Below are 25823 nucleotides of genomic sequence, written 5' to 3'. Positions count from 1 at the left end.
GCTAATTTATACCCGACCCTCAAGGTTCGACAGCCAGACTCGACAATTCGACATTCAAATCTCGCGCGCCACCCACCCAGTCGAATTTGCTGCCACTTCCGATGCGCCACTCTGTCTCACTCTTGCCCCAGCCATCGTCGAGGCAAGCCACGCTCCGCTGTTCCACCTCCACCATGCCGCGCAAATCCACCTCCGGCCCCACTCCTAAGAAACACACTTTCCTGCCTTTCAAAGATAAGCTTGAGCTTATAAGAAAGTGTGAGGCAGGTATGGCTCACTCTGCCATTGCAGTGGAAATGGGTGTCCCGAGATCAACAGTATCAACGATTTAGAAGAACAGGGACAAGTACCGCCAGGCCGCTGCATCAACATCTTCCACGACTTCCCTTGTTCTCCGTGGCTCAAGGGACTCCTGTCTCGACACGATGGAGGACATGTTGATCAAGTGGATAGAGGACAGGACACAACGCAAGATGCCGATCAGCATGGGGCTCGTGCAGGAGCGTGCCTTGTCACTGTGGGAGGACTTGCAAGCCACAACATCCACCACAGCAGCTTAATGTTAACCCCTTCCATACGGTGCCGCACACGTAGGCGTCATGGGGAGCGAGTGTATTCGCGAGGTTGCCATATCGGCGTCTTGATTATATTTATTGTAGTCGCCCCTCCATAATGACATTCTTTCTAATTCTTTTGTAATCGCATTTTCTATGGTTATCAAAATTCACGGGTGAAGAGAGAACGATCGATATAAGCGGTGACTATATTTTATGATGCGAGTATTATTACGACACGTCGTACGGCTGGCATTGGCTGCTGCCACCGAGATCCAAGTCCATGACGCCTACGTGTGCGGCACCGTATGGAAGGGGTTAATAAACAAAATTAGATATAAATGAAGCCTTTAATATTACTGATTTAGTCTAAGTGTTTTTAGAAGTCATAGTGATATTTTGGGGGGTCTGGGGTGGAGGTTGGCCCCTATCCCCCCTAATTACAATGTATTCCTATGGAAAAAACTGCATCATGATTCGACAAAACCCAGGTTCGACCGATGATAGACCACCCCATCCCTGTCAAATTGCGGTGACCCCCTGTACAACCCTCATAAAAGAGATCATTCATAAACTAAAAAAAAAGAAAAAATAGAAAGAGTACATAGATGATATAAATAAAAGTACATTCATATTACTTGCCAATGTGTATACAGATTACTAAACAAATACAGTACTATTTTTAAAATCAAACAAGTTCATATGAAATGAAGTAACCCCTTTCTTCCAATTTAAACCAGGAGAAAACCCTTCCAAGAAACTGGAACAAAAATAACCTTGACACAGGTCTCCTACCAACACAAAATGAGCTTGGCAATAGGCATTGTATCCAGATGCAGACACCACACAGAAAACATTGAACAAATCATCATACACCACCTAACAATTGATAATAGTACATCAGGCTGCATTTTAATGGGCTCCCATTTAACAGATTTCAAAGGTGTTGGACAAAATCCAGTGACTCGGAATAAATTTTTTAATCTCCCACTGTATTATCATGTCATATCAAGAACCCATCTTCCCAATAACCCCTCCCTATTTGTCTGTTAAATTGAGGGATGGGTATAATGATAATAATTGTTGCCATGAGTTTAGTGGAAAACCTGCAGCCCCACACTGGCTGGCAGTGGTTCTCAGATCCTCACACAGATCTCTTTGGGAAGAAACTTTGAACTGTTGTCTGTGTGGTATTGGTGTGGAACTGTTCCTATATCAATGGCTTAGAATAATAGGAGTAGGGGAGCAGTCACTAGTTGTCAGCACTACATGTTTGGAAAGGTGTAAGAAATAGTTAATAAAGGGAAATCTTGGGCCCATTGTAGTGATAAAATGTCAGCCCCATCAGTGCTGCACCATCTGATGGGGGTGAGGGGGTTGATGGGTTTTGAATTGGGCAGTTTTGCTATCCATCTTCCAGGACCACCACAAGCAGGTACCTGTCATTGGTCTCCACAATACAGTATAGACAATACAATGTTTCTTCTCTGAGTGACTTATAGTCCAACCCAGTGGGTGTGGTGTCTCCGGACCAGGTACCTAGTGTCTCCTGCAACAGAAACAAAGGTACAGATTGATTGCAATTTTTTTTTTTTCCTTATCTTTATACAGTGTTCCTCAGCTGCTTCACCATCATCTACCTCTACATGGCAGTCTTCGTAAGGTAGCTCTTCAGCCAAGCAAGGTAAGGTATAAGGTACTGCAAAATATTGCACAGTGGAAGAAATTGATCTGCAGATAGGTGAACTAATGCCAAGGATTTACTTCCAGTTTGTACATGGCACTGTGTGCAAAATTAAAAGTAATGGAAAATCTGAAGCACGGCCTCTGAAGTTCCTTCTAAAACTCAGCCTTGGAGGAGTTGCCTTAACAGGAGCTAAGGTGAGCACCATACATTCATAAGCATATTTGTATAAATACTGTGGAAAAGTTTAATGATAGTTTTAAGGATTTTGTCGGTGATAATTAGCACATCTGTCCTTGGAGACAATATTATGCTGAAAAGGTGAAGTCATAGTGTAATACCCAGGGCTTTATTTTTATTTTATATATATATATATATATATATATATATATATATATATATATATATATATATATATATATATATATATATTAATATATATATATATATATATATATATATATATGAGATACAAATTCCTGGCTTTTTGAATTGCCCTTTATTCTATTATTTCAAACACAGAAATTCGGGGTGAATCCCAGTCTTACAGGTAAACCTATAAGGTAACACTTGTAGAAGAATATGGGTAGATAGCTAGCATGAGAATGTACAATTTAGAAGTATAAGTGAATAATAAGAAGAATGAGTATGTGGGTCGTTATGCTATAGTGTGATCTGCCGGTTGTAATGAAAAAAAATAAAAAATATTATATACCCACACAGAACTCCTTCTCTTTCATATCTTATTCCACAACTAACCAGTAGGCATCCAGAGACCACATTGGATTTATTCTAAACCTAACCACTTATATGTAATAAACACATGGAACTTCGACATATAATACACACTTGGAACTTCTACAACTCCATATCTTAATCCACAACTAACCAGTGGGCAACCAGAGGCCGCAACTGTACTAACTCTAAACCTAACTACTCTGTTTTGTGTTGGGGATGCTTGGCATTCTGTATGGCAACCTGTACGGTAAGAAGCCCAGGTTGTAATCACTTAGATTTCTCAATAAATTCCCCAGTTCTCCACCAAAAGCACTAATCTTTATATACAATAGTAGATCACTATTACAGTATCAACATGTTACATTTTTCCTCTGGGTGAGGAGCATGAAAAGGAACCAACCTATACAGCAAGAAGCCCAGTTTGTAATGATGCCTTCTTCTTGAGTCTTCCCTCAAATCGGTTTCACATCTTTTCCTATGGAACTGGCTTCGTCCCTCTAATTATTTGCATGTTGAAACTACCCCTATCGAATTTCTTGAATTGGGGTCTCCTAATTCCCTACATTCCCAGTGTTGTATACATACATATATACATACATACTGTACATGTATGTATACATGTACAATTTAATACATGTATGTATACATGTACAATTTCCACTCTTTGCTTAACAATACGGAATTTTTGTTGATAACCAGACTCTAGTTCTGTCTTCACAGATTTGGATTATCTACTTCGTCCAGCTTGGGCATGCTTGGGTGGTCTTGTACATGTATTTACCTAGTTGTATCTTATGGGAAGGGGAGCTATGCTCATGGTGTCCCGTCTCTGTATATAGCCATATCTAATTTGCTCTTAAATTCTTGTATTGTTTTTGCACACAGTATTGTTTCATCTAGTAAGTTCCATACATCCACCACTCTGTAAGGAAAGCTGTTTTTTTCAGGTCTCTTCTATAACTGTCCTTTTTGAGTTTCCTTCCATATCCTCCTATGTTTCTGTTATCCCAATTTAGTAAGTTGTCTCTATCAAGGACTTCTACATGTATGCGTTACATAAGGGAGGGGCCCCAGAGGGTTGATATGTCTAATTAGATTCATGATATGCTCCAAACCCTCTAAACCTACATATATAATCCTGGCATTACAATAGAGAAGGAGAAATATAAGGAAGGCAGTAAAAATGAGGGATAGTAGAAGCTAATAGTGTTCAGCATTGCTGTATGACTGATCTGAAGGAATGTCACTTAATTCCATAAAATATTGATCTCATAAAACCTATGTAGTTAGTTTTCCACACCGGGGTTGAATGTATTGTGACTGTACACCTAGGTCTCTTAATCCAAGACTCGGCAACCACCACTTGTGCAGATGTTTGGGCCCAGGACATAAGCACACTTTGGAAACTGGCTCAGGACATAAAACACCACCAATTCTCCAAGTGGGTTTATATCCTAGACCCAAACATTGGCTTAAGTGGTGGTTGGCAAGTGTTGGATTAAGAGACCTAGATGTATTGTATACATATAAAAAGGATGTACTATTTACATGATATGGGTAAGCTGTGTGAATACATGTGATATTTTACCTTTATTCTCAGCATCAGGAAGTATGTAACTCATGAGCAGGTACTGAAATGTAGTAAGTGAATTCATATATTGTGTGATCATTGGACAAAATGCAACTACACAAGAGTTTCTAACCCTTGAACAGGCATTGTGACATTCTACCATTGCACAAAGTGTAGTGAGAGAAAAGTTGAAAATATACAATACTAACAAATACAATTTGAATGGTCACAAATTTTATTTCATTTAATGTAGACCAAGGTTAACCACATGCTTGTAGCCTCAGCATTTGACCAAGTAATTATGGAAAAGTGAATGCATCCCTCTTTACTCTGTATTTTAAAGAAGAGAGAAAAGAGATTTTATTTTATTTGAAAAAAAGTTTATTGAAGGACTATTATGATGTATATTAGATGGATGTTTTATGATAGTATTTTAATTTCTAGTGTTCATCTTTATAAATTTTTTCTACCATAGTTATAGAATTAATATGGATGTATTTTATCAACAGGCATTCTCATTACGTCTGACTGCCCATTGTGAAGCTAGTCAACAACCCAATAATGCCTTGTCCTTTGAGCATGATCGTCTGGAGGGAACTATACCAGAAACCAAAGACCCAAAATTTGATTGGCTAAGATTTTGGGAGCTTCTCAAACCTCAGCTTGGAAATTTTTTAGCAGCTGTTTTGGTAATTTTGTTAAGCAATTGTTCCCTAAATTTTCCTGTTTACTATTCAGTGACTTGTAATTATAGGACCTTTTGTGGTATTTGTAAAGAAGAGTTGAAACCTTTTTCTAGGCTTTATTCAACTAACAAAACATCAATACAGTCTGAAAACAAAACAGAAACCATATAAGTAAACATACCCATTCTGATCAGGTTAATAACCACAATTAGTTACAAGTAGACAAAATAATGTAGTGTAACCCACCAGGCAATTATACATATAAAGTTACATATAGCTTAGATCACCACACCTTTATTGCAATGATTGTATATTTGGGATTTTTTATGTACCAAATGCAAGGTACTCTCCAGAAGTTTCTGACTGTATTAGTGAAAATCAAATAGTATCACTTCCCTCATATAATTCTATTTCCTGTTTATGGACTTTTCTGACAAATATAGTGGCTAGGCATGGACAAGGAACATCCTCATCCCATTCACTTTTGTCACACTTAAGCCTTTCATTTCTGGATGTATAACAAAAATTCAAGTATGGAAAAGAGCCCATGTCATAGCCATTATTAAAGCCAAGCAAATCATCAGAAAACCCAACATTTTACTGACCAATTTTTTTATTGTCTACTATATCCAAGTTAATGGAAAGACTAATAGCAGAAAGAAATATAATTAATCTACATACCTCCTCACACCAGCATTGATTCAAGGAAAGACACTCCACTAATACACTTCTCACAAACATTGCACAAAAAGTGATGGAGGGATCTAACAAGAAAGTACATACATACATACATATACCAATGACTATTTCCCCCTTACAAGGGAGGTAGCCAAAAAACAAAGGCATAAAATCCACTCCTACCCATTTCGTCCCCACATACTCTACTCCCATTCACCTCCATTAGAAAAAATAGTTATTGTAGCTATAAACATAAGCAAGACATTTGATAAAGCTTCAAGACTCATACATATAGACATACATGTAGATTCACATACATTCATATATCAAATGGCCCTTTTCCATTTATTAGGGGGATAGTCCAACCAAGGCATATACCCACCCTTCACTCATCCCACATCCACCCATTTTTTATTTGTTATCCTTTTTGTCTTAGCTCCCTGTGGATAAAGGTTCATCCCTGGCCCCCCACCCACTGCCTGAGTCAGGAGAAAAATACAGCAAAACACAACAGGCCCTGACAACCTAAGCTGGTTCACCCCTACCACTTCATTATATGGGGACCCTTCCCCATCATCCGCTCAAGAAATTACTGATCAAACTAAAAGAAATTCCTTTGGTCTGTCAGTTTATCATCCATTCACAACCACTCTCCACTCACACTTATATCTTGTTGTCTCCCTTTCCTGCCTGACAGACATTTACCTTGTACCCAAGACCTCTTTCACCCCATCTATCCATCCCATTCTTGGTCTTCCTCATACATACATACATATATATGTACATACATACATATATACATACATGCATACATACATACATACATACATACATACATACATATACCAAAAGGCCCTTTTTGCCTTGTAAATTGGGTGGCCCAGCTAAGAGACACTATAATAAAAATCATAGACAGCTATCCACAACAATTACAAGAAATGTCTAACAATTTTCTCAGCTGGCTGACAATGCAAAATAATCCAAAGCAACCAAATTTCTGGGATTAAGAGACTGTGCAATGGAGTCCCCCAAGGGGCAGTACTCTTACCAATCTCCTCACAAGTGATCTCCCAACATCAGATGCAGAACATAACACTGTAGCACTCACCTACACAGATGACCTGACAACAATAACCCATTTAGCAACTACGAAATAGTGTCTAAAAACACCCAAGCTTGACAAACAAGAACAATAGGCTTTGTAATACCCTTAGCCCTTATTTTAACAGATCCTTACTTGCGCAACTATTTTCAGGTCACCATCCAGCATTGAAACAGTATTAACACAAAATGGGCCTGGGCATAGAAACAAACTGCCCCAGATGCAATCATCACACAGAATACACATAACACTTCATCTTACACTGCCCCGCCATAACCATACCTTGACAACAACACAATATTTCTTCCATGAGTAATTAATGGGCCAATCCAACATTCATATACTCGCTTCTCTCCTACCATTACTACCTTCTCATCATTCCATCATTTGCTTCCTCTCCTGTTTCCTCTCTTACCCCGTATCTCACACATCTTTATACACTCTAACACTTTCTCTTTGAAACATACTAACCTTCCTCTGTTCCTGTTTTTCTTTTATCTTTCGTTACCTCCCATACTTCTCCCAGCTTTGCCTTTTTTTTTTTTTTTTTTGCTCAACTTCATCACATCTGCTTTCTTCCCTTTTCTTCCCCCCTCCACTTTATCTCCACTCTCAGTTTCCCCTTTACTAGATTATGATCTGACAATCCTTTGCTCTCTTCCCTGAATGAAAATAAAGGATTTGCCTAAGACTTTCTTTTTGTAAAGAGAGATTAAATTCAGCTTGCATATTTTGCAGAGTGCTCTGGTAGTAGCGTTGGCCAACATTAAAATTCCATTGCTCCTTGGGGATGTGGTTAATGTTGTTGCCAAATTCACAGAGGAAGCAGGTAATGAAGCAAGAAATTTTGCACAAGAAATCAGTGGACCTGCTTTCAAGATCATCAAACTTTACGTGGTTCAGGTGTGTTTATGCTAATTTTTTTTACATGAATATCCTATGATATTTTCCTAAATAAAATGTTATGACAGCATAATTATAGAGTTAGTTCACTTCTCACTTTTGACTCCATTCCCAGACTTTGTCCAGGTCTCTCTTCCACAATTCACAGTCTTTTTCGGTACTTACTTTCTTTAGTAGTTTTGCATTGTCTGCAGAGAAGTTCATGTAACATTTTACACCTTCATCCTGTGGTGGGGGAAAAGAATACTGCCACCAAATAATTCCACTTGGATTGTAAGAGGTGAGAAGAAAGGGACGGGGATTGGGACTAGGCATCCTTCTCCTTGTAGCCCCACAGGGGACATTCCTAAAAGAAAAAGCAAAGGCATAAGAGGGTCTGGGAGTTTTCCGACCAGCACCCAAAGGTTTGGGTCTTTTAATGTGCGTGGATGTGGTACAGATGAGAGTAAAAGGGAAGAGATAGGTAGTATGTTTGTGAGAAGAAAGATGGATGTACTGGCTTTGAGTGAAACTAAGCTGAAAGGGAAAGGCGAGTGTAAGTTTGGGAGTGTAAGTGGGAGGTTATCAGGAGTGAAGAGAGGGCGAGGGAGGGAAGGGGTGGCTATACTAGTAAGTGAAGAGATAAGTAAACGAGTAGTGGAGTGGAAGGAGGTTTCCTCAAGAATAATGTGGATGAAGGTGAAACTGGGAAAGGAGATGTGGGTTTTTGTAAGTGCATATGGGCCTGGCAGTGAGAAGAGCGTAGAAGAAAGGGAGGATTTTTGGATAGATTTGAATGAGTGCATAGAGGATTTAGGGAGAAATATCAATGTAATAGTACTGGGAGACCTTAATGCTAGGGTAGGAAATGATCCAATTGATGGAGTGGTTGGGAAATGTGGAGTTCCAGGAAAGAATCGTAGTGGAGAGTTGATGGTGGAAATGTGTTTAGAAAGAGAGTTGATGGTAGCAAATACAGTGTTTCGGAAGAAAGTCAAGCATAAGTACACATGGGAGAGGGTGGTGGAGGGAAGGGTGGTAAATAAAGCGTTAATGGACTATGTAGTAGTAAATAGGATTATGATAAGAAGAGTTAAGGATGTACATGTGCTAAGGGGAGAGGGTGGGGGAATATCAGATAATTTTTTGGTGGAAGGTAAGTTGAGAGTGGAGGATTGATGGAGGAAGAGGAAAGGGACAAAAGGTAGGGAGGTGCTTAGAGTGAACTCTTTAAATGAAAAGGAGAAGGAGTACAAGAAGAACCTGAGGGAGGAGTGGGAGGGAGTGAAGGATAGTGTAGAGCTAGGAGTAGAGGAGGAATGGGGATGGTTCAAGGAGGGAGTCACAAAGTGTGCAAAGATGGTGTGTGGAACAAGAAGGACAGGAGGAAATAGAAGGAAGGGTAGTGAATGGTGGGATGAGGAAACAAAGAAGGTTGTAGAAGAGAAGAAGCGAGCTTTCACAGATTGGTTACAAAATAGGACAAGGGAGTCATATGAGAGGTACAAAGAAAAGAAAAGAGAAGTAAAGCAAAAGGTAAAGGAGGCAAAGAGGAGAGCAGATGTGAAATGGGGTAAGAGTATGACAGAAAATTTTGAAAGTAATAAAAAGATGTTTTGGAAAGAAATTAAGAGGAAGAGGAGGCGAATCAAGTAGAGAAGAAAAAGTAAAAGGTGCAGATGGAGAGATGATAAAGGAAGAGAAGGCAGTAAGGGGAAGATGGGTAGAATATTTTAGGGAGTTGCTAAATGTGAAAGGGATTGGATTGGATTGGAGATGGTTAAAGAAAATGGAGAAAAGTGGGAGGTGAGCCAGCTGTTGTTTGCGGATGACACTGCGCTTGTGGCAGGATCAGAGGAGGGATTGAGGAAGTTGGTGGCAGAGTTTGGGAGAGTATGTGATGGAAGAAAGCTAAAGATAGATGTGGGTAAAAGTAAGTTGATGAGATTTACAAGGGGTGAAAGTGGCAGTAGACTGGAAGTGAGCATTAAGGGAAAGCGACTGGAGGAAGTGGATAGCTTTAGATACTTGGGTGCAAATGTGGCAGGGAAAGGAGGAGTGAAAGTGGAGGTAGAATGTAGATTGAGAGAAGCGAGTAAATGCCTTGGTGGATTAAAGAGTGTAATGAGGAATAGACATTTGGGAATGGATGCTAAGAGGAGACTGTATGAAGGAGTGATTGTGCCAACAGCACTGTATGGGGCAGAAACATGGAACATAAGAGAAGAAGAGAGAAGGAGTTTGAATGTGTTTGAGATGAGGTGTCTGAGAAGTATGATGGGGGTTACTAGGCTAGATAGAGTGAGAAATGAGGAGGTGAGGAGGAGAACAGGGGTGGAAAAGGAGCTGGGAGATAGGGTTGATGAAAGAATATTAGGATGGTTTGGACACATGGAAAGAATGAGTGAAGAAAGACTAGTAAAAGAGGTGTGGAAGGCAGATGTGGAGGGAGTGAACATGAGGGGACGTCCTAGGATGAGGTGGATGGATGGAGTGAAGGGGGCTTTGGGGAAGAGGGGAATGTCTGTTGAGGAAGGACGGGAGAGGACAGAGGACGGGTGAATGGAGAACGGTTGTATATGGATGATGTTGTGATTGCATGAGGTGGAATGGGCGGGTGGATGGGGGGGTGAGGTAGTATGTGTGAGCAAAATTTGACGCAGCCCGAAGGGATTTCTCCCCATCCTCTCATTTTATGCAATGGGGGGACGGAGAGAGGGGGTCGCCGATTTAATGAAGCGGCCTTGCTGTGGATGTGCTGTGTCTTGCAACACTGCTTCTGACCCAGGGCAGTGGACAAGGTGCAGGGATGACCCGTCATTCAGGAGGTGCTAAGATAAGAGGGAGGGTGGAGGGGTGTGGAGTGTATTCAGGGATGGGATGGGTGGGAATGATTTTATGCCTTTTTCTTTTTGGCTACCCCCCTTGTAAGGGGTAAAAAGCCTTGGTATATGTATGTATGCTAAATGTGAAAGAGGATAGGGAGGGAAAGATAGTTGCAGTGGGAAATGCTAAGAAAATGAGAGTGATGAGTGAGGAAAATGGAGGAGAAATAAGGAAGGATGAGGTGAAGGCAGTTGTTAAGATGATGAAAACAGGTAAGGCACCTGGTCTGGATGGATGCCATGCAGAATGTCTGAAAAAGGGAGGTACAGTGATGGTGGACTGGCTGGTGAGGTTATTTAATGTTTGCTGGAGAGAGGGTAGAGTGCCGGAGGACTGGAGGAGTGCCTGTATAGTTCCTCTTTACAAGGGAAAAGGGGACAAGTGTGAATGTAATAGTTTCAGAGGGATTAGCTTGTTAAGTGTATTTGGGAAGGCTTATGGGAGGATCTTGATTGAGAGGATTAGGAGAGGAAGAGAAGGAGTAATTGGTGAGGAACAGTGTGGATTTAGGACAGGTAGAGGTTGTGTAGATCAGATCTTTGTGGTAAGACAAATATGTGAGAAAGCTATAGGAAAGGGGAAGGATGTTTTTTGGGCTTTTATGGATCTGGAAAAGGCTTATGATAGGGTAGACAGAAAGGCACTGTGGGAGGTTATGCAGATACATGGGATAGGAGGAAAGCTTGTGGGAGCTGTCAAGAGTTTTTATGAGAGTAGTAGAGCTTGTGTCAGGATTGGAAATGGAGAGAGTGAGTGGTTCGAGGTAAAGGTGGGACTTCGTCAAGGATGCGTTATGTCGCCGTGGCTGTTCAAATTATACATGGATGGGGTAGTGCGAGAGGTAAATGCAAGGGTAGTGGGCCTGGGATTAGAGATGGTTAAAGAAAATGGAGAAAAGTGGGAGGTGAGCCAGCTGTTGTTTGCTGACGACACTGCGCTTGTGGTAGGATTGGAGGAGGGACTGAGGAAGTTGGTGACGGAGTTTGGCAGAGTATGTGATAGAAGAAAGCTAAAGATAAATGTGGGTAAAAGTAAGTTGATGAGATGTACAAGGGGTGAAAGTGGCGGTAGACTGGAGGTGAGCATTAAGGGAGAGCGACTGGAGGAAGTGGATAGTTTTAGATACTTGGGTGCAAATGTGGCAGGAAAAGGTGGAGTGAAGGTGGAGGTAGAATGTAGATTGAGAGAAGCGAGTAAATGCCTTGGTGGATTAAAGAGTGTAATGAGGAATAGACATTTGGGAATGGATGCTAAGAGGAGACTGTATGAAGGAGTGATTGTGCCAACAGCACTGTATGGGGCAGAAACATGGAACATAAGAGAGGAAGAGAGAAGGAGCGAGTGGCGCTCCGTGGGGTCCCGTTTGTCGAGCCCACGTTCGGTAGACGTGTGCCCTGTGGAGCAACCGCTGGCTCTAGTCAATCGTTTTGCTCTACTGGAGGATGAAGTGGCTGAAAACCAGGAGTTCTTGGTGGTGGGGGACTCCATGGTTCGAGGCTATGACGACATCCTGCAGCGAAAGACTAAGCGACGTTGCAAGCTTGTATGTCAACCGGGCCGTGGGATCGTTGATTGTACCCGGTCCATCAGGGAGCAAGGACGGAAGAACACGGTTACGATTGTTCATACGGGAAGTAACGATGTAGGTAGGGTGAGATCAGAGGAGCTTTTTCGGAATTACAAGGTCCTCCTTCAGGAGATGAAGGAACGTGGGAGCCGTCACGTAGTCTGTGGGATCCTCCCGAGGATCTACGCAGGTTCGTGTTGGAACAGTAGAGCCATAGGGATCAATGATAGGCTATCGCAGTTGTGCACACAATTGGGACACCACTTTCTTGATCCTTGGTATCTCTTTTCTAGGCGCCATGACCTTTACGCTTCTGATGGGATCCACCTTACCCGCAGAGGCAAAGATGTTCTTACAAACCTCATTGTGGGAGTTTGTAATGAACTAGCTCCTTTTTTAGGGTAGAAGGCCAAAGGGAAGGGGAAATAGAATGTACTTGGGAAAACAGTGTAGAGTATAGCATTAATGTAGAACAATGTACCAGTATAGGACAAAATATAATTTTAGGATTTAATGTCGCTAGAGGACGAAATGTCACATTAGGATATAATGTCATAGGCCAAAATGTCGCAATGGGATGTAATGACAGTGGAGGACAAAAGATCACAATGGGAAGTAATGATAGTGGAGAACAAAATATCACGATAGGATGTAATGATAATGGAGGAGAAAATATCACGGTAGGATATAATGTCATTGAAGGCCAAAATGTAATTTTAGGAAGGGATACCGGACAGAATGTCAATGAAGGCCAAAATATCATGATAGGATGTAATGTCGCTAGAGGACGATATGACACATTAGGATGTAATGTCATAGGACAAAATGTCACAATGGGATGTAATGACAGTGGAGGACAAAAGATCACGATGGGAAATAATGATAGTGGAGAACAAAATATCACGATAGGATGTAATGATAATGGAGGAGAAAATATCACGGTAGGATATAATGTCAGTGAAGGACAAAATATAATTTTAGGAAGAGATACCGGACAGAATGTCAATGAAGGCCAAAATATCAAGATAGGATGTAATGACAGTGGAAGACAAAAGATCACGATGGGATGTAATTATAGTGGAGGAAAAAATATCACGGTAGGATATAATGTCACTGGAGGACAAAATATAATTTTAGAAAGGGATGCCGGACATAATGTCACTGAACGATGGGAGGCCGGCGTGAATCACGGGGACGTAGGGGGACAAAATGTACAAAATAGATCGGATGACCGTAATCGACCAGATGTCCGTGATGGGGGAAATTTTAATTTTAATTTTGATAGGAGAAATGTTAATGAGGCATTGAATGTCAATGAAGAACCAAATAATAGTAATATAGAGTAAGGCATAAATAAAAAACAAAATGATAATATAAGACATGATATTGAAACTCAAAATGTGTCAAAAAGAAATAATCACGAGTTTCTTAAAACTATGTACTTTAATGCTCGTAGTATTAGGAAAAAATTTCAAGAAATACAGGCGTATGTCAAAAGCGAAAATCTCGATATGATAGGAATAACTGAGACATGGTTAAATGGTACAGAGTTCGAAGCTGAATTTAATATTGCGGGATTTAAACACTTTCATCAGGATAGAAACCACAAGAAAGGTGGGGGTGTTCTATTGTACGTTAAAAACAATGTTCATGCTTGTGTTTTAGAGAAAGTGAAACAGGATGCATATGACAGTTTGTGGGTTGAGTTAACCCTAACAAATGGACAAAAAATGAATATAGGTGTAATATATAGGCCAAAGACATTATCATTAGCAGACGACAAACTGTTATTTCAAGAACTGTCTAGTTTCTGCAACCGGGATTTATTGATAATGGGTGATTTCAATTTTACTGACATTGGATGACCCTTGAACATGGCCATATAGGTAGTCGCTTGATTGATTTTCTTGGTGACAATTACTTAATTCAGCATGTAAAAGAGCCCACAAGATATGGAAACTTGCTCGATTTATTGATCACTAGCCGCGAAAGCATGGTAACTGATGTAGAAGTCGGTGAATCTGTTGCAAATAGCGATCACAATTTAGTCAGATTCAAACTCCTAAACAATTTTAGAATAGATACTTGTGCTTCTAAAATACCCGATTTCAGTAAAGCTCAGTTCATAGAACTACGTCAGGCAAAATTAAACGAAAGGCCTGTAGATCAGATGTGGGAAATATTTCAAAATACACTCACTAAGATGATTCAAACTTACATTCCTTTTAAGGACAGACGTCCCCCAAATCAGGCTCGCCCAAAGTGGCTCGACAAAGAAACTGAAAAAAGTATTGCTAAAAAGAGACAGGCTTATAAGAAATATAAGTGCTCGGGTGCATCTAATGACTATGAAAGTTATGTATCAATACAGAGAGATTTAAAAAAGACAATAAGAAAAAGAAAACGACAATACGAAATGAACATCGCTGATAAATCCAAAGAGAATCCCAAAGAATTCTATAGTTACATTAGAGATAAAAAGGTTGTTAGAAATCACATTGGTCCACTATTATCTGCTGACGGTCAACTTGAATATTCAAATGAAGGAATGTGTAATCTCTTAAACAATTATTTTAGCTCGGTATTCGTAAACAAAACACCTCAAAGTGAATTCCAAACTGAAACCTGTGAAAAGTCTGGGGTAAACTTACTCACTACGGTAAATATAACAAAAGAAAAAATTAAAAGGTGTATAGACAAACTCAAAGTTAATAAAACACCAGGGCCTGACGGTTGGCATCCAAGGATCTTAAAGGAAATGAAAAATGAGATTGTTGTTCCATTAGAAATTATTTTCAAGAAATCCATCATATCCGGAGATGTCCCAAGAGAATGGAAGCTAGCTAACGTTACTCCCATATTCAAAAAAGGTGACAAAAAGAAACCAAATAACTATAGGCCTATAAGTTTGACTTCAATCGTAGGAAAAATAATGGAAACTATCATCAGAGATGATATCGAATATCATTTAGAAAGTAACCGTTTGATAAATGATAGCCAGCATGGTTTCAGACGGAAACGTTCTTGCGTGACTAACTTACTCGAATTCTACAACACAGTTATCTCGAATTATGACAAAAGAAACAATATAGATTTAATATATCTAGACTTTGCAAAAGCTTTTGATACCGTCCCACACGAAAGACTACTTACTAAATTAGCTTTGCATGGAATAAGTGGTAGCCTATTAGGTTGGACTAGTAATTGGTTGAAAGGTCGAAAACAGAGAGTTGTTTTAAATGGAAAAACTTCTGGATGGAAAAGTGTTGCAAGTGGAGTTCCTCAGGGTTCCGTTCTTGGGCCACTTCTATTCATAGTATATATAAATGATATAGACCATGGACTAAAATCTACTGTTTCCAAATTTGCTGATGATACAAAACTGTGCGGAGTGGCAAATGATCACTCAAACCAATTAGATATTCAAGAAGATTTAGATAAATTACAGCAATGGTCTGAAAAGTGGCTAATGAAATTTAACACAAGTAAATGCAAGGTAATGCACATAGGTAAAAATAACAGTAAGTACGATTACAAGTTATTTGGAAATTCGTTAACAAAAGTGGATAGTGAAAAAGATCTCGGCGTAATTATCAGTAACGACCTCAAATCATCCAAGCAGTGTATTTCAGCCTCTGATAAAGCAAATAAGATTCTGGGATTGATTGCGCGATCTTTTGATTTCAAAAGTCCATCACTCATTAACAAGCTATATAAATCGTTAGTTCGTCCACATTTGGAATATGCTGTTTCCGTATGGTCACCGAATCTCATTAAAGACATTGACAGACTGGAAAAAGTACAACGGCGAGCCACAAAACTGATTCCAAATATCAAAAATAAATCATACAAAAATCGACTTAAGCACATGAATCTGTTTTCCCTAAAAAAGCGTAGACTCAGAGGTGACTTGATACAGGTCTTTAAGATTTTAAAGGGAATTGACAACATCAAAAGTGACAAAATTTTCACATTGAATGAGAATCAGACAAGAAACAATGGTCTCAAACTGTCCGGAAATAGATTCAATTTGGAAGTAGGTAGAAACAACTTTGCCAACCGTGTAGTTAATGAATGGAATAAACTTCCTGCACAGGTAGTGCAATGTAGTTCAGTTCGAAGCTTTAAGAATCATTTAGATAAATACCTAAGTAAGATGCTGTAATGATTATAATTTATGTTATATTATTTGTTTTTGTTTTGTTATAATTTGTCTGATTTTCATTTATTATTAGTTATATGTCAATTTATAATCATTTACTATTTACCTTTTTTGTTTGTTATTCAACTATACCTATGCATTTATTTATGTATTTTATTTGTTATTTTTACAATATTATAGTTTTAATTTATTATTAATATGATTTTTTTTTTTTTTTTTTTTTTTTCATCCGACCTAGATATGGATCAAATGGTCTCCTGTCGGCATGCTCCGCCTTTGTAATCCTTTGTAATGTGTTTGAGATGAGGTGTCTGAGAAGTATGATAGGGGTTACTAGGCTTGATAGAGTGAGAAATGAGGAGGTGAGGAGGAGAACAGGGGTGGAAAAGGAGCTGGGAGATAGGGTTGATGAAAGAATATTAGGATGGTTTGGACACATGGAAAGAATGAGTGAAGAAAGACTAGTAAAAGAGGTGTGGAAGGCAGATGTGGAGGGAGTGAACATGAGGGGACGTCCTAGGATGAGGTGGATGGATGGAGTGAAGGGGGCTTTGGGGAAGAGGGGAATGTCTGTTGAGGAAGGATGGGAGAGGACAGAAGACAGGAGTGAATGGAGAACGGTTGTATATGGATGATGTTGTGATTGCATGAGGTGGAATGGGTGGGGGGTGAGGTAGTATGTGTGAGCAAAATTTGACGCAGCTCGAAGGGATTTCTCCCCGTCCTCTCATTTTATGCAATGGGGGGACGGAGAGAGGGGGTCGCCGATTTAATGAAGCGGCCTTGCTGTGGATGTGCTGTGTCTTGCAACACTGCTTCTGACCCAGGGCAGTGGACAAGGTGCAGGGATGACCCGTCATCCAGGAGGTGCTCAGATAAGAGGGATGGTGGAGGGGTGTGGAGTGTATTCAGGGATGGAATGGGTGGAAATGATTTTATGCCTTTCCCTTTTTGGCTACCTCCCTTGTAAGGGGGAAAGAGCCTTGGTATATGTGTTTCTCATTTCTTCCCAAATATAATGTGCGAGTTTGATATAATATGAGATCAGTGCTATTTACTTTTAAGAGAATGACAACAATGATATTTATCATAAATATTGGTCTTTGCTTCTAATTATAACTTTTTTCTTATAGGCAGTATTCACATTTTCATATATCACCTTTCTTACTCGGATGGGTGAGAGAATTGCAAGTGATCTGCGACAAGAACTTTTCAATGCACTTGTGGTTCAAGACATTGCATTTTATGATAAGCATAAAACTGGAGAACTTGTAAATAGGTAGGGAATGGACATATGTAAATGTTTGAATTTGAGCTATCTAAAGACTGTTTAGTAATAAACACATTTTCAAATCACATTTTTAAATGAATGATGTTAGCAACTAAACAAATGCTTTGTGCCAACAGACTAACTGCAGATGTACAAGACTTCAAAAGTTCATTTAAAATGTGTATCTCTCAAGGAATGAGGAGTGTAACACAGGCAAGTAGAAATTATAGCCAAGAAAGTAGATTATTGATCTGATATCTAGCTTATATTTTGGAACTGAAAGCACTGGTATGGAGTTATGTTTTGCTTTTTTCCTGTTAATTCCAAAATGAGGCAAAGGTGTGTCCTCACTCTAACACTTTTCAATACCTGTGTAAACTGGATATTGAGTGGAGTTGTTGATCACTGTCATTGTGCAGGATCCGTTGGCAATGCCAAGGTCACTGACCTTGTCTTTGCCAATGATGCTGTACTTCTTGCAGAGTTGTAGGAAGCCCTGGTTACAGTCCTCAAGTCACTGCAAAGGGAGGCAAGGTTCTGCTACTTCGTATCATGATGGAACATTTATGTGCTAAAAATCCTAAAAATATTCTTCTAATGGAATCCTGAACTGGAGGGTGGAAATTTTTCTCCTAAATTTAAGGTTCCTAATTGGTTATTACATACGAATACATACTCAAATCTCTGACCTTACACAACCTCTTATGCTTTTCATACTCTTTGTGCTAGTCTTTCTTCACTGTTTTTTTCAAATGCCCAAACCATTTTGGCATTCTTTGATCAACCCTATCTGCCAGCTCTTTATGCACCATGTCTCTCCACCTATCTCCACATGTCTCACTCTATCCATTCTCATAACTCCACCATACTTCTTGAAAAAATAATTTCAAGCATGTTCAGGTTCTTTCGAGCTCTCTCAGATTCCAAGCCTGCTCCATACAGTGCTGTGGGTCTAATCACTCCTTTGTACATTCTTCTCTGCATTCATCCCTAGATACCTATTTCTGATGACACTTTTTATTCCCTCCAGACATTTACTTGCATCCCTTACTCTGTAATGCACCTTCACCTTCACTCTCACTCTGTGCTACATGTGACCCCAAATAGTTAAAACCTTCCACTTCACCCTTTAACCCCTTCCATACGGTGCCGCCTATGTAGGCGGCATGGGGAGCAAGTGGATACGTGAGGATGCCATATCGGAGTCTTGATTATATTTATTGTAGTTGTCCCTGCGTAACTGACATACTCTCTAAACTGGCTTCATCTCATTTTCTATGGTTATCAAAATTCACGGGTGAAAGAGAGAACGATCGATATAAACGGTGACTATTTTTTATGATGCGAGTATTATGACGCAACATCGTACGTCTGGCAGCTAATGCTGCCCGCGAGATTTTGGCCTGGAGTGAAGTGGTTAAGCTCACCTTCAACTTATCACCACCTTCTTGTGTAGCTCATCACCAAACTTTTGCTCACATTTACTTTCAGGTTTTACCTCTCACATACTCACCCAAATTCCACCACTAATTGTCTCATTCTGTTTTTCAAATCATCTACAAGCACATAGTCAACCACAAGCAAATAAGTGGCTCACCTCCCACTTCCCTTCTACCTACTATTCATGTAAGAGTTTTTGTTTTCAGCAACCTCCCCTTTTCAAATATTTGTGATATGCTCCACAAAGTTGTCTGTCAACCCTGTCATATACCTTTTTCAAGTTCATGAAAGCTCACATTAAAGACCATTTAATGCCCCTCCCATCTCAATACCTTTTGGAAAACTAGTCATTCATGTACTCTAGCACATTGCACTGATGTCATACAGTGCTGCCACAGCAAGGCCTGACAGCTGGAGCTGGTTTATCTCCAGTGCTTCAATATGTGGTGACCCCCACCTTCTCTATGTCTACATTCATTCAAGATATTTTACAGAACAGAAGAGGGGAACATTCCTTTAGGCTTCACCATCCTCATCCCTTTACAGTTTACTTCAATCCATTCTTGTCTTTTGCACTCTCTCTACTCTGCTCAACAGACATTCCTCATGCATTCAAGGCTCCCTTTACCCCATCCATTCAACTTATTCTCGATCTTTCTCTAAAGTTTCCTTAATTTACTCCCACTTTCTAAATTGTCGTTGCCAGTTTTCCATTACTCATTCTTTCCCTATGTCCATATCACCTCAGTAGTCTTTGATCTGTCCTATCCAACAGCTCTCTTTCCACCCTTGTTTTCTGCCTCACCTCCACATTTCTCTATCCATTCTTGTAATACACCTAGGTCTCTTAATCCAACACTTTCCAACCACCATTTGTGAAGATGTTTGGGCCCAGGACATTAACCCATTTTTGGAATTGGTGGTGGTTTATGTTCTGGGTCCAAACATCAGCACAAATGGCAGTTAGTGAGTGTTGGATTAAGAGACCTAGGTGTACCAACCATATTTCTCAAACACTTCATCTCGTATGTCTTCGGAAACTTCCTGTCTGCCCATCATTAATTCCAAGGCTCTGTTACATCCATTGCTGTAGGTTCAGTCACTACCTCATACAACTTTCTCTTTGTTTTCATCTTCAGGTATCTATTTATCATAATACTCATGATTTCACCCAGAAATTGACTTGCTTCCTTTATTCTAAGTCACCTCCACCTTCACTTCTTTATTCACTGCCACAGATGACCCTACATATTTAAAGCTTTCCACTTCCTTCAGCTTCTCATTCTTCATGCTCTTATCCAACCTGCCACTGTCACCACTTCTTGTACATCTCATCACTTTACTTTCATCCACATTTGCTCTCAACTCTCTCCTCTTGCACACTGTTTTGATCAATACAGATACTGAAAATATATTCTTGATACCAGTAAGTGGCACAAACATTTAGAATCCCTCCTTATATTTGTTACAGGTCATCGGTTGTGGTATCTCCATATATACTATATCACCCCAGATGGCTGGAATGACTGCTTTAGTGGTGCCTGCTATCATTGGTGTAGGCACTGCTCTAGGAACACTATTGAGGGCACTTTCTAAGGCTGCCCAACATCAGGTTAGCTGGACAATTATCATACCTCATTTGGTGTGTTTTGATAGGGATTTAATGCCAGAGGAGATTGAAGTGCAAAAATGTACTTTTTCAGATATGAGAGCAGACATAAAAAATACAATTTGATGAAAAAAAGTATAGATCCCGTATTATGGTAATATGTTTTTATTCTAGACTTCAGTGTCCTTTGGATGTAGAACTCTATGGCTTCTTTTCTTACATTATAGGTTGCCAAGGCAACAGGTGTAGCAGATGAGTGCCTAGGCAACATGCGAACAGTTAGAGCCTTTGCTATGGAACCTGCTGAAGCTCAGCTGTTTTCAAGAGAAGTGGAAAAATCCCGAGAACTCAATGAAATGTTAGGAACAGGAATTGGACTTTTCCAGGTGAGCTTTTAATTTACTCTAAATGAGAGCAGGAGAGAGAGAGAGAGAGAGAGAGAGAGAGAGAGAGAGAGAGAGAGAGAGAGAGAGAGAGAGAGAGAGAGAGAGAGAGAGAGAGAGAGAGAGAGTACTGATCTTGATCAGACTGCTGAATTTTCCCATGAATTGGTAATTTTTCCTGCTCCACTAGTCCAACTAACCTTCTCTTCTGTTCTTCTAACTGCTATACCAATCCCTTGCTATCTTTAAGATCAATCAATCAATTAATCCATTGCCTCAGTCTCTCTTGGAGGAGACCCACATCTAGATAAAAAACCACAGCCTCTGGATTAGTCTACAAGTCACTCAAGGAAGAAATATTGTGTTGTTGTCTGGGTATGGCTGTGGTGAGTTAGTGTTCTACTTTGTCTAAATACACTTAAGTGCTCCTAGCAGCTATTTTGTTGTTGCTTTGCTGGGTTATAGTCATTAGGTCATCTGCATAGGTGAGGACTTTGGTGTTATGTTCTGAATCTAGTATTGGAAGATCATATGTGAAAAGATTGAATAATGTAGGTGAGAATATTGTGTCTTGAGAAGGGGGGCTCCATTGCACATTCTTTTAGTCCTAGAAATTTTATTGTGTTAGGTTATTCTGCTCTGTATAGATTGAGAAGTTTATTAACCATTTCTCTTTGTTGTAGAGGTCTGTTTCTATGATAACTCTCTTATTGCCACTAGGATTGTGGCAGTGGGAGATACAAAGAAATTGACTTTGATGGGAGAAGAAAATGACAGGGTTATATGAAATGATGAGTTACAAAGAGCATTGAAAGTGGTGAAAGCTGGTAAAATACCTGGGTTGGATTAGTGCCATTTGGAGTGTCTGACAAAGAGAGGAACTGTTATAGTGGATTGGCTGGTGAGAATGTTTAATGTGTGCCTAAGGGAGGGGAATATGGTGGAGAACTGGAAGAATGCATAAGTCCAAGTTTACAAAGGAAAAAGGGAAAATATGGGAGGGTGAGAGGATTATAGGGGAGCAGATGGAGTAACTAGGATAGAACTGTATGTGTTTAGTAAAGGTAGAGGATATATAGATAAAAATTTTGTAGCAAGGCAGATGTGCAAGAAGTTTTTGGTAAGAGGTAAGGATGTCTGTTGGACTTTTATGGATCTGGAGAAAGTTTACAACAGGATGGACAGGAAGGGATTGTGGGAGGTGTTAAAGAGGTGTGAGATAGGGGAAAAGTTGTTAAGGGCAGTCAAAAGGTTTTATGTGAGAAGAACTTGTGATAGGGACACATTTCTGTGAAAGAGCCCTGAACTCTACACACCATCTTTATTACATTACTTAAACAAAACCATATCGAAAAACAAAACAAAGCACCAACAGCAAAACACTCAGCTATTCACACGACTTACCACCTGTAACACACAATACATCTACACAAAAAACATATCCACACTCAGATCACAGGACAAGATTTTCAAGACTGATCACCAAACTCCCTCAGACATGGCTTTTGAGTTGAGTGGTTAGAATTGAGGGAGCTGATGTGGTGGGTGCCATAGAAATATTTGTGATGTAAGTAGTTTACATTATCTATGTTTGGATAGTGATTATGTGTGTTGACTGTTAGTATTTGTTTAGTTTCTTTTGCTGGAGAATGGTATATTGTTGTGAATTGATATTAAGATTCTACCTTTGTGTTGTGTGTTGTGTTCCTTAATTGTTGTTTATCTAGTGAATATGGGTAGTTTGAATTGACCCTCCATGTTATGTCTGAAAAATATTTAATAATCCAGTGTTATGGTCAAATGGTACCAATGATCTGGACCTGTAAATAGTAGTTTTGGAAGATGAATGACATCTCCTTGATGTCTGTCTTCAAAACCCATCAACTAGAGGTGCAGCCCTGAATGGCTGACACTAGGTCTCTGAATTGGACATAAGATCTCTTTCAAAAATGATTGTATTTCCTCCTCTTACTATAAGCTGGTAATGGAAATAAGCCCACAGTAATACAACACAGACAACTATCCAACATCTCATAGAAGTATCTATGGGAGGTCTCAGAGATCAGTGCCAGCTACTGTGGGGCTGTGGGTTTCTAGTCAGTGAAATTCATTGCAAATTATTATTATATTGTTGCAATTGAAACACCAAGTCATCTCATTTCTTTTTGTCTGTGTTAAGAGGAAGTACCTTCTTTTGTATCTTTATTTCAGGCAGGATCAAATTTGTTTTTGAATGGTATTGTGATGGCAACTCTCTATGCTGGTGGATCTCTACTGTCATCAGGTCAACTAAAGGCAGGGGACCTCATGTCCTTCATGGTGGCAGCACAGACTATCCAAAGATCACTTGCACAACTTTCTATCATGTTTGGAAACTTTGTTCGGGGTATCAGTGCAGGAGCCAGAGTGTTTGAGGTACAAATTTTGCAGTATGAACATGTTATTAAGATATGTGTTCACCTTACATCTAAATTAGTGCCATTATATTCATATGTTGCCATAAAAATACATATTGATTAATATTTTTTATTTTTCCAGTACATCAGCATTGATCCAAGCATTCCAGTCAAGGGTGGAAAGATCATCCCATACCACTCCCTAATGGGTCACATTGAATTTCGCAATATTTCCTTTAGCTACCCATCTAGGCCAAACCAGGTAAGAATACAAGTACAAGTCGCCTTGCAGCAGTGATCAGTTTTTCTGAGAGTTTTCAGGAAGTCAAACAGCTAGGTTCATTATCAGCGTAATAAATTTGAAAAATAGTACCTTTTAGAAGCAAGAGCATTTCTTTCAGCAGAATAAAATTATCCAACACTAGTCAGAATAGATATGTAACTAAGACAACATTCTGATGTTTGCTGGCCAAGAGGGTTAGAGTGTTGTTACTTGTGATGGAGGTCAAGGTGATGGTGGTTCGAATCCTGCCACAAGTGAGTTGGATCAAGGGCATGGTTAATTAAATTTCACACTACAAAATCCTTCATAAGGGGCACAGTCCTAGCCTTTGGATAGGGGGAACCTGCGACATTAAACTGAATCAGCCATTATCAATCAATACAGCATTCACAAATGGGTAGTTGAGGTAGGTTTTGATTTTATTTGGTTTATTTTTTCAATTATATTTTCTTATCTATCATGAGTTCCTTTAAAGGAAACTAGATCTCTGTATTAGGGTATTGGATGCATAGTTATATGCAGTTGATATTTTAGAGACAAATCTCCACTCAGAGGAATGTTAAGCCACATATTAAATTTCACTCTCCCTTGTTCTGGCTGTTTTTGTATATCTACTGCACTCCTCCAGGGACACCATCTTAAAGATACAAAGAAAAATTAACAATGGACATACCATCATTGAAAGAGATAGGAAAAAAGTGACTTTTTAGTAGTCTTCAGGTTATTAACCATTTCAGTACAAGTCAGATTCTTGTGCACAGTATCAGCTGTCATATGTATGATTCATCACACTACTCACATTATAGAATATAAAGTCACTGCTGTATTACTTGTTCTCTTTCACTCTGAGTAATAATAAACACAGAAAACATAATTAAATTAGTTCACAGAATCTGGGGGTACCTTATGTACAACTACAAAAAAAAATGTATAATCAAGATGCCAATGCCAGCATCCTCATGTACCAGTAGGGAAGATTGTTATGTCTCACCAGATATTTTTCACACAGGATGTGCTGACCAACTTTAACCTTCGTATCCCAGCTGGACGTGTGGTGGCATTGGTTGGGGCTTCAGGGGGTGGAAAATCTACAATAGCACAACTCATGGAAAGGTGAGTACAGGACATAATGGAGAGATGGATAGAAAAGATGTTTGAATACACATTCATTAAGATAGCCAAGGACCAATAATGTCTTCCTGCCTGTGTGGGTTATTAGGAAAGGCATTGAGCACTGGGATATATTTATATAATGGAAGACTTAACTGCCTAGTTACAGGGAGGTAACAGGATGGCTAGCCTCTACCTTGGCTCATTTCTGACTGCCATGTGATGCCATGAGTTATGAGGTGTTCAGAGGGTGGGGGTTGCCACACCTCTACACTGCTAGATGCATACTATCAAAAAAAGATAATATAACAAATAGCCACAACAACAAGTTATGATTAATGGACTTTGACGAGTTAAACACCATATGAGGACGGAGCCTTTATTTGTACGACGTTTCGCTTATTACAGCTTTTTCAAGTACAAGTTGAGATACAAATGCTTGAGATTAAATAAGGGGAAAGGAGGGAACGGGGAGAGAAAAGGGGGGGGAAGGAAGAGGAGGAGAAGGGGGGTGGATTGAACACTGGGAAAGGATGAGAATGCTGTCCGTGGGCAAAATGTCCACAAAGGGTGGTTTAGATATTTAAAATTTTGCTGGCCATGGGTATTAGGGGAATAATGTGAGGCGAGATGTTAAACATGCCCCTGATTTGTTCAAGGAACGAACACTATTGAGGGAGGGAGGGAGGGGTGGTGAATGGGAGTAGAGTAAGTAGGGATGAAATGGGTGGGAGTGGAATTATGGGTTTTGTCTTTAGCTACCTACCTTGTAAGGGGAAAAAAGCCCTTGGTATATTTACCTAGTTGTATCTTATGGAAAAGG

General features: G+C 39.7%; 1 protein-coding gene across 3 annotated transcripts in view; it reads left to right on the top strand.

The window, feature by feature from the left end:
- Positions 1-25823, top strand: part of LOC143032357 (mitochondrial potassium channel ATP-binding subunit-like) — a 53104-nt gene that overhangs the window by 8290 nt on the left and 18991 nt on the right. For all 3 annotated transcript variants that reach the window (XM_076196974.1, XM_076196982.1, XM_076196993.1), the window contains exons 3-13: positions 2166-2238; positions 2325-2435; positions 5056-5235; positions 7751-7915; positions 17643-17788; positions 17917-17992; positions 20691-20831; positions 21056-21214; positions 23423-23626; positions 23750-23869; positions 24900-25003. In XM_076196974.1, coding sequence (XP_076053089.1) covers positions 2166-2238; positions 2325-2435; positions 5056-5235; positions 7751-7915; positions 17643-17788; positions 17917-17992; positions 20691-20831; positions 21056-21214; positions 23423-23626; positions 23750-23869; positions 24900-25003 — 1479 coding nt within the window. The remainder of the gene's footprint in view (positions 1-2165; positions 2239-2324; positions 2436-5055; positions 5236-7750; positions 7916-17642; positions 17789-17916; positions 17993-20690; positions 20832-21055; positions 21215-23422; positions 23627-23749; positions 23870-24899; positions 25004-25823) is intronic.

The sequence above is a fragment of the Oratosquilla oratoria genome, chromosome 1 (genome assembly GCF_046742065.1).
Source record: "Oratosquilla oratoria isolate Oo_2021 chromosome 1, ASM4674206v1, whole genome shotgun sequence".
NCBI classification, from domain to species: Eukaryota; Metazoa; Arthropoda; class Malacostraca; order Stomatopoda; family Squillidae; genus Oratosquilla; species Oratosquilla oratoria.
This window is presented reverse-complemented; position numbering and strand designations above follow the sequence as displayed.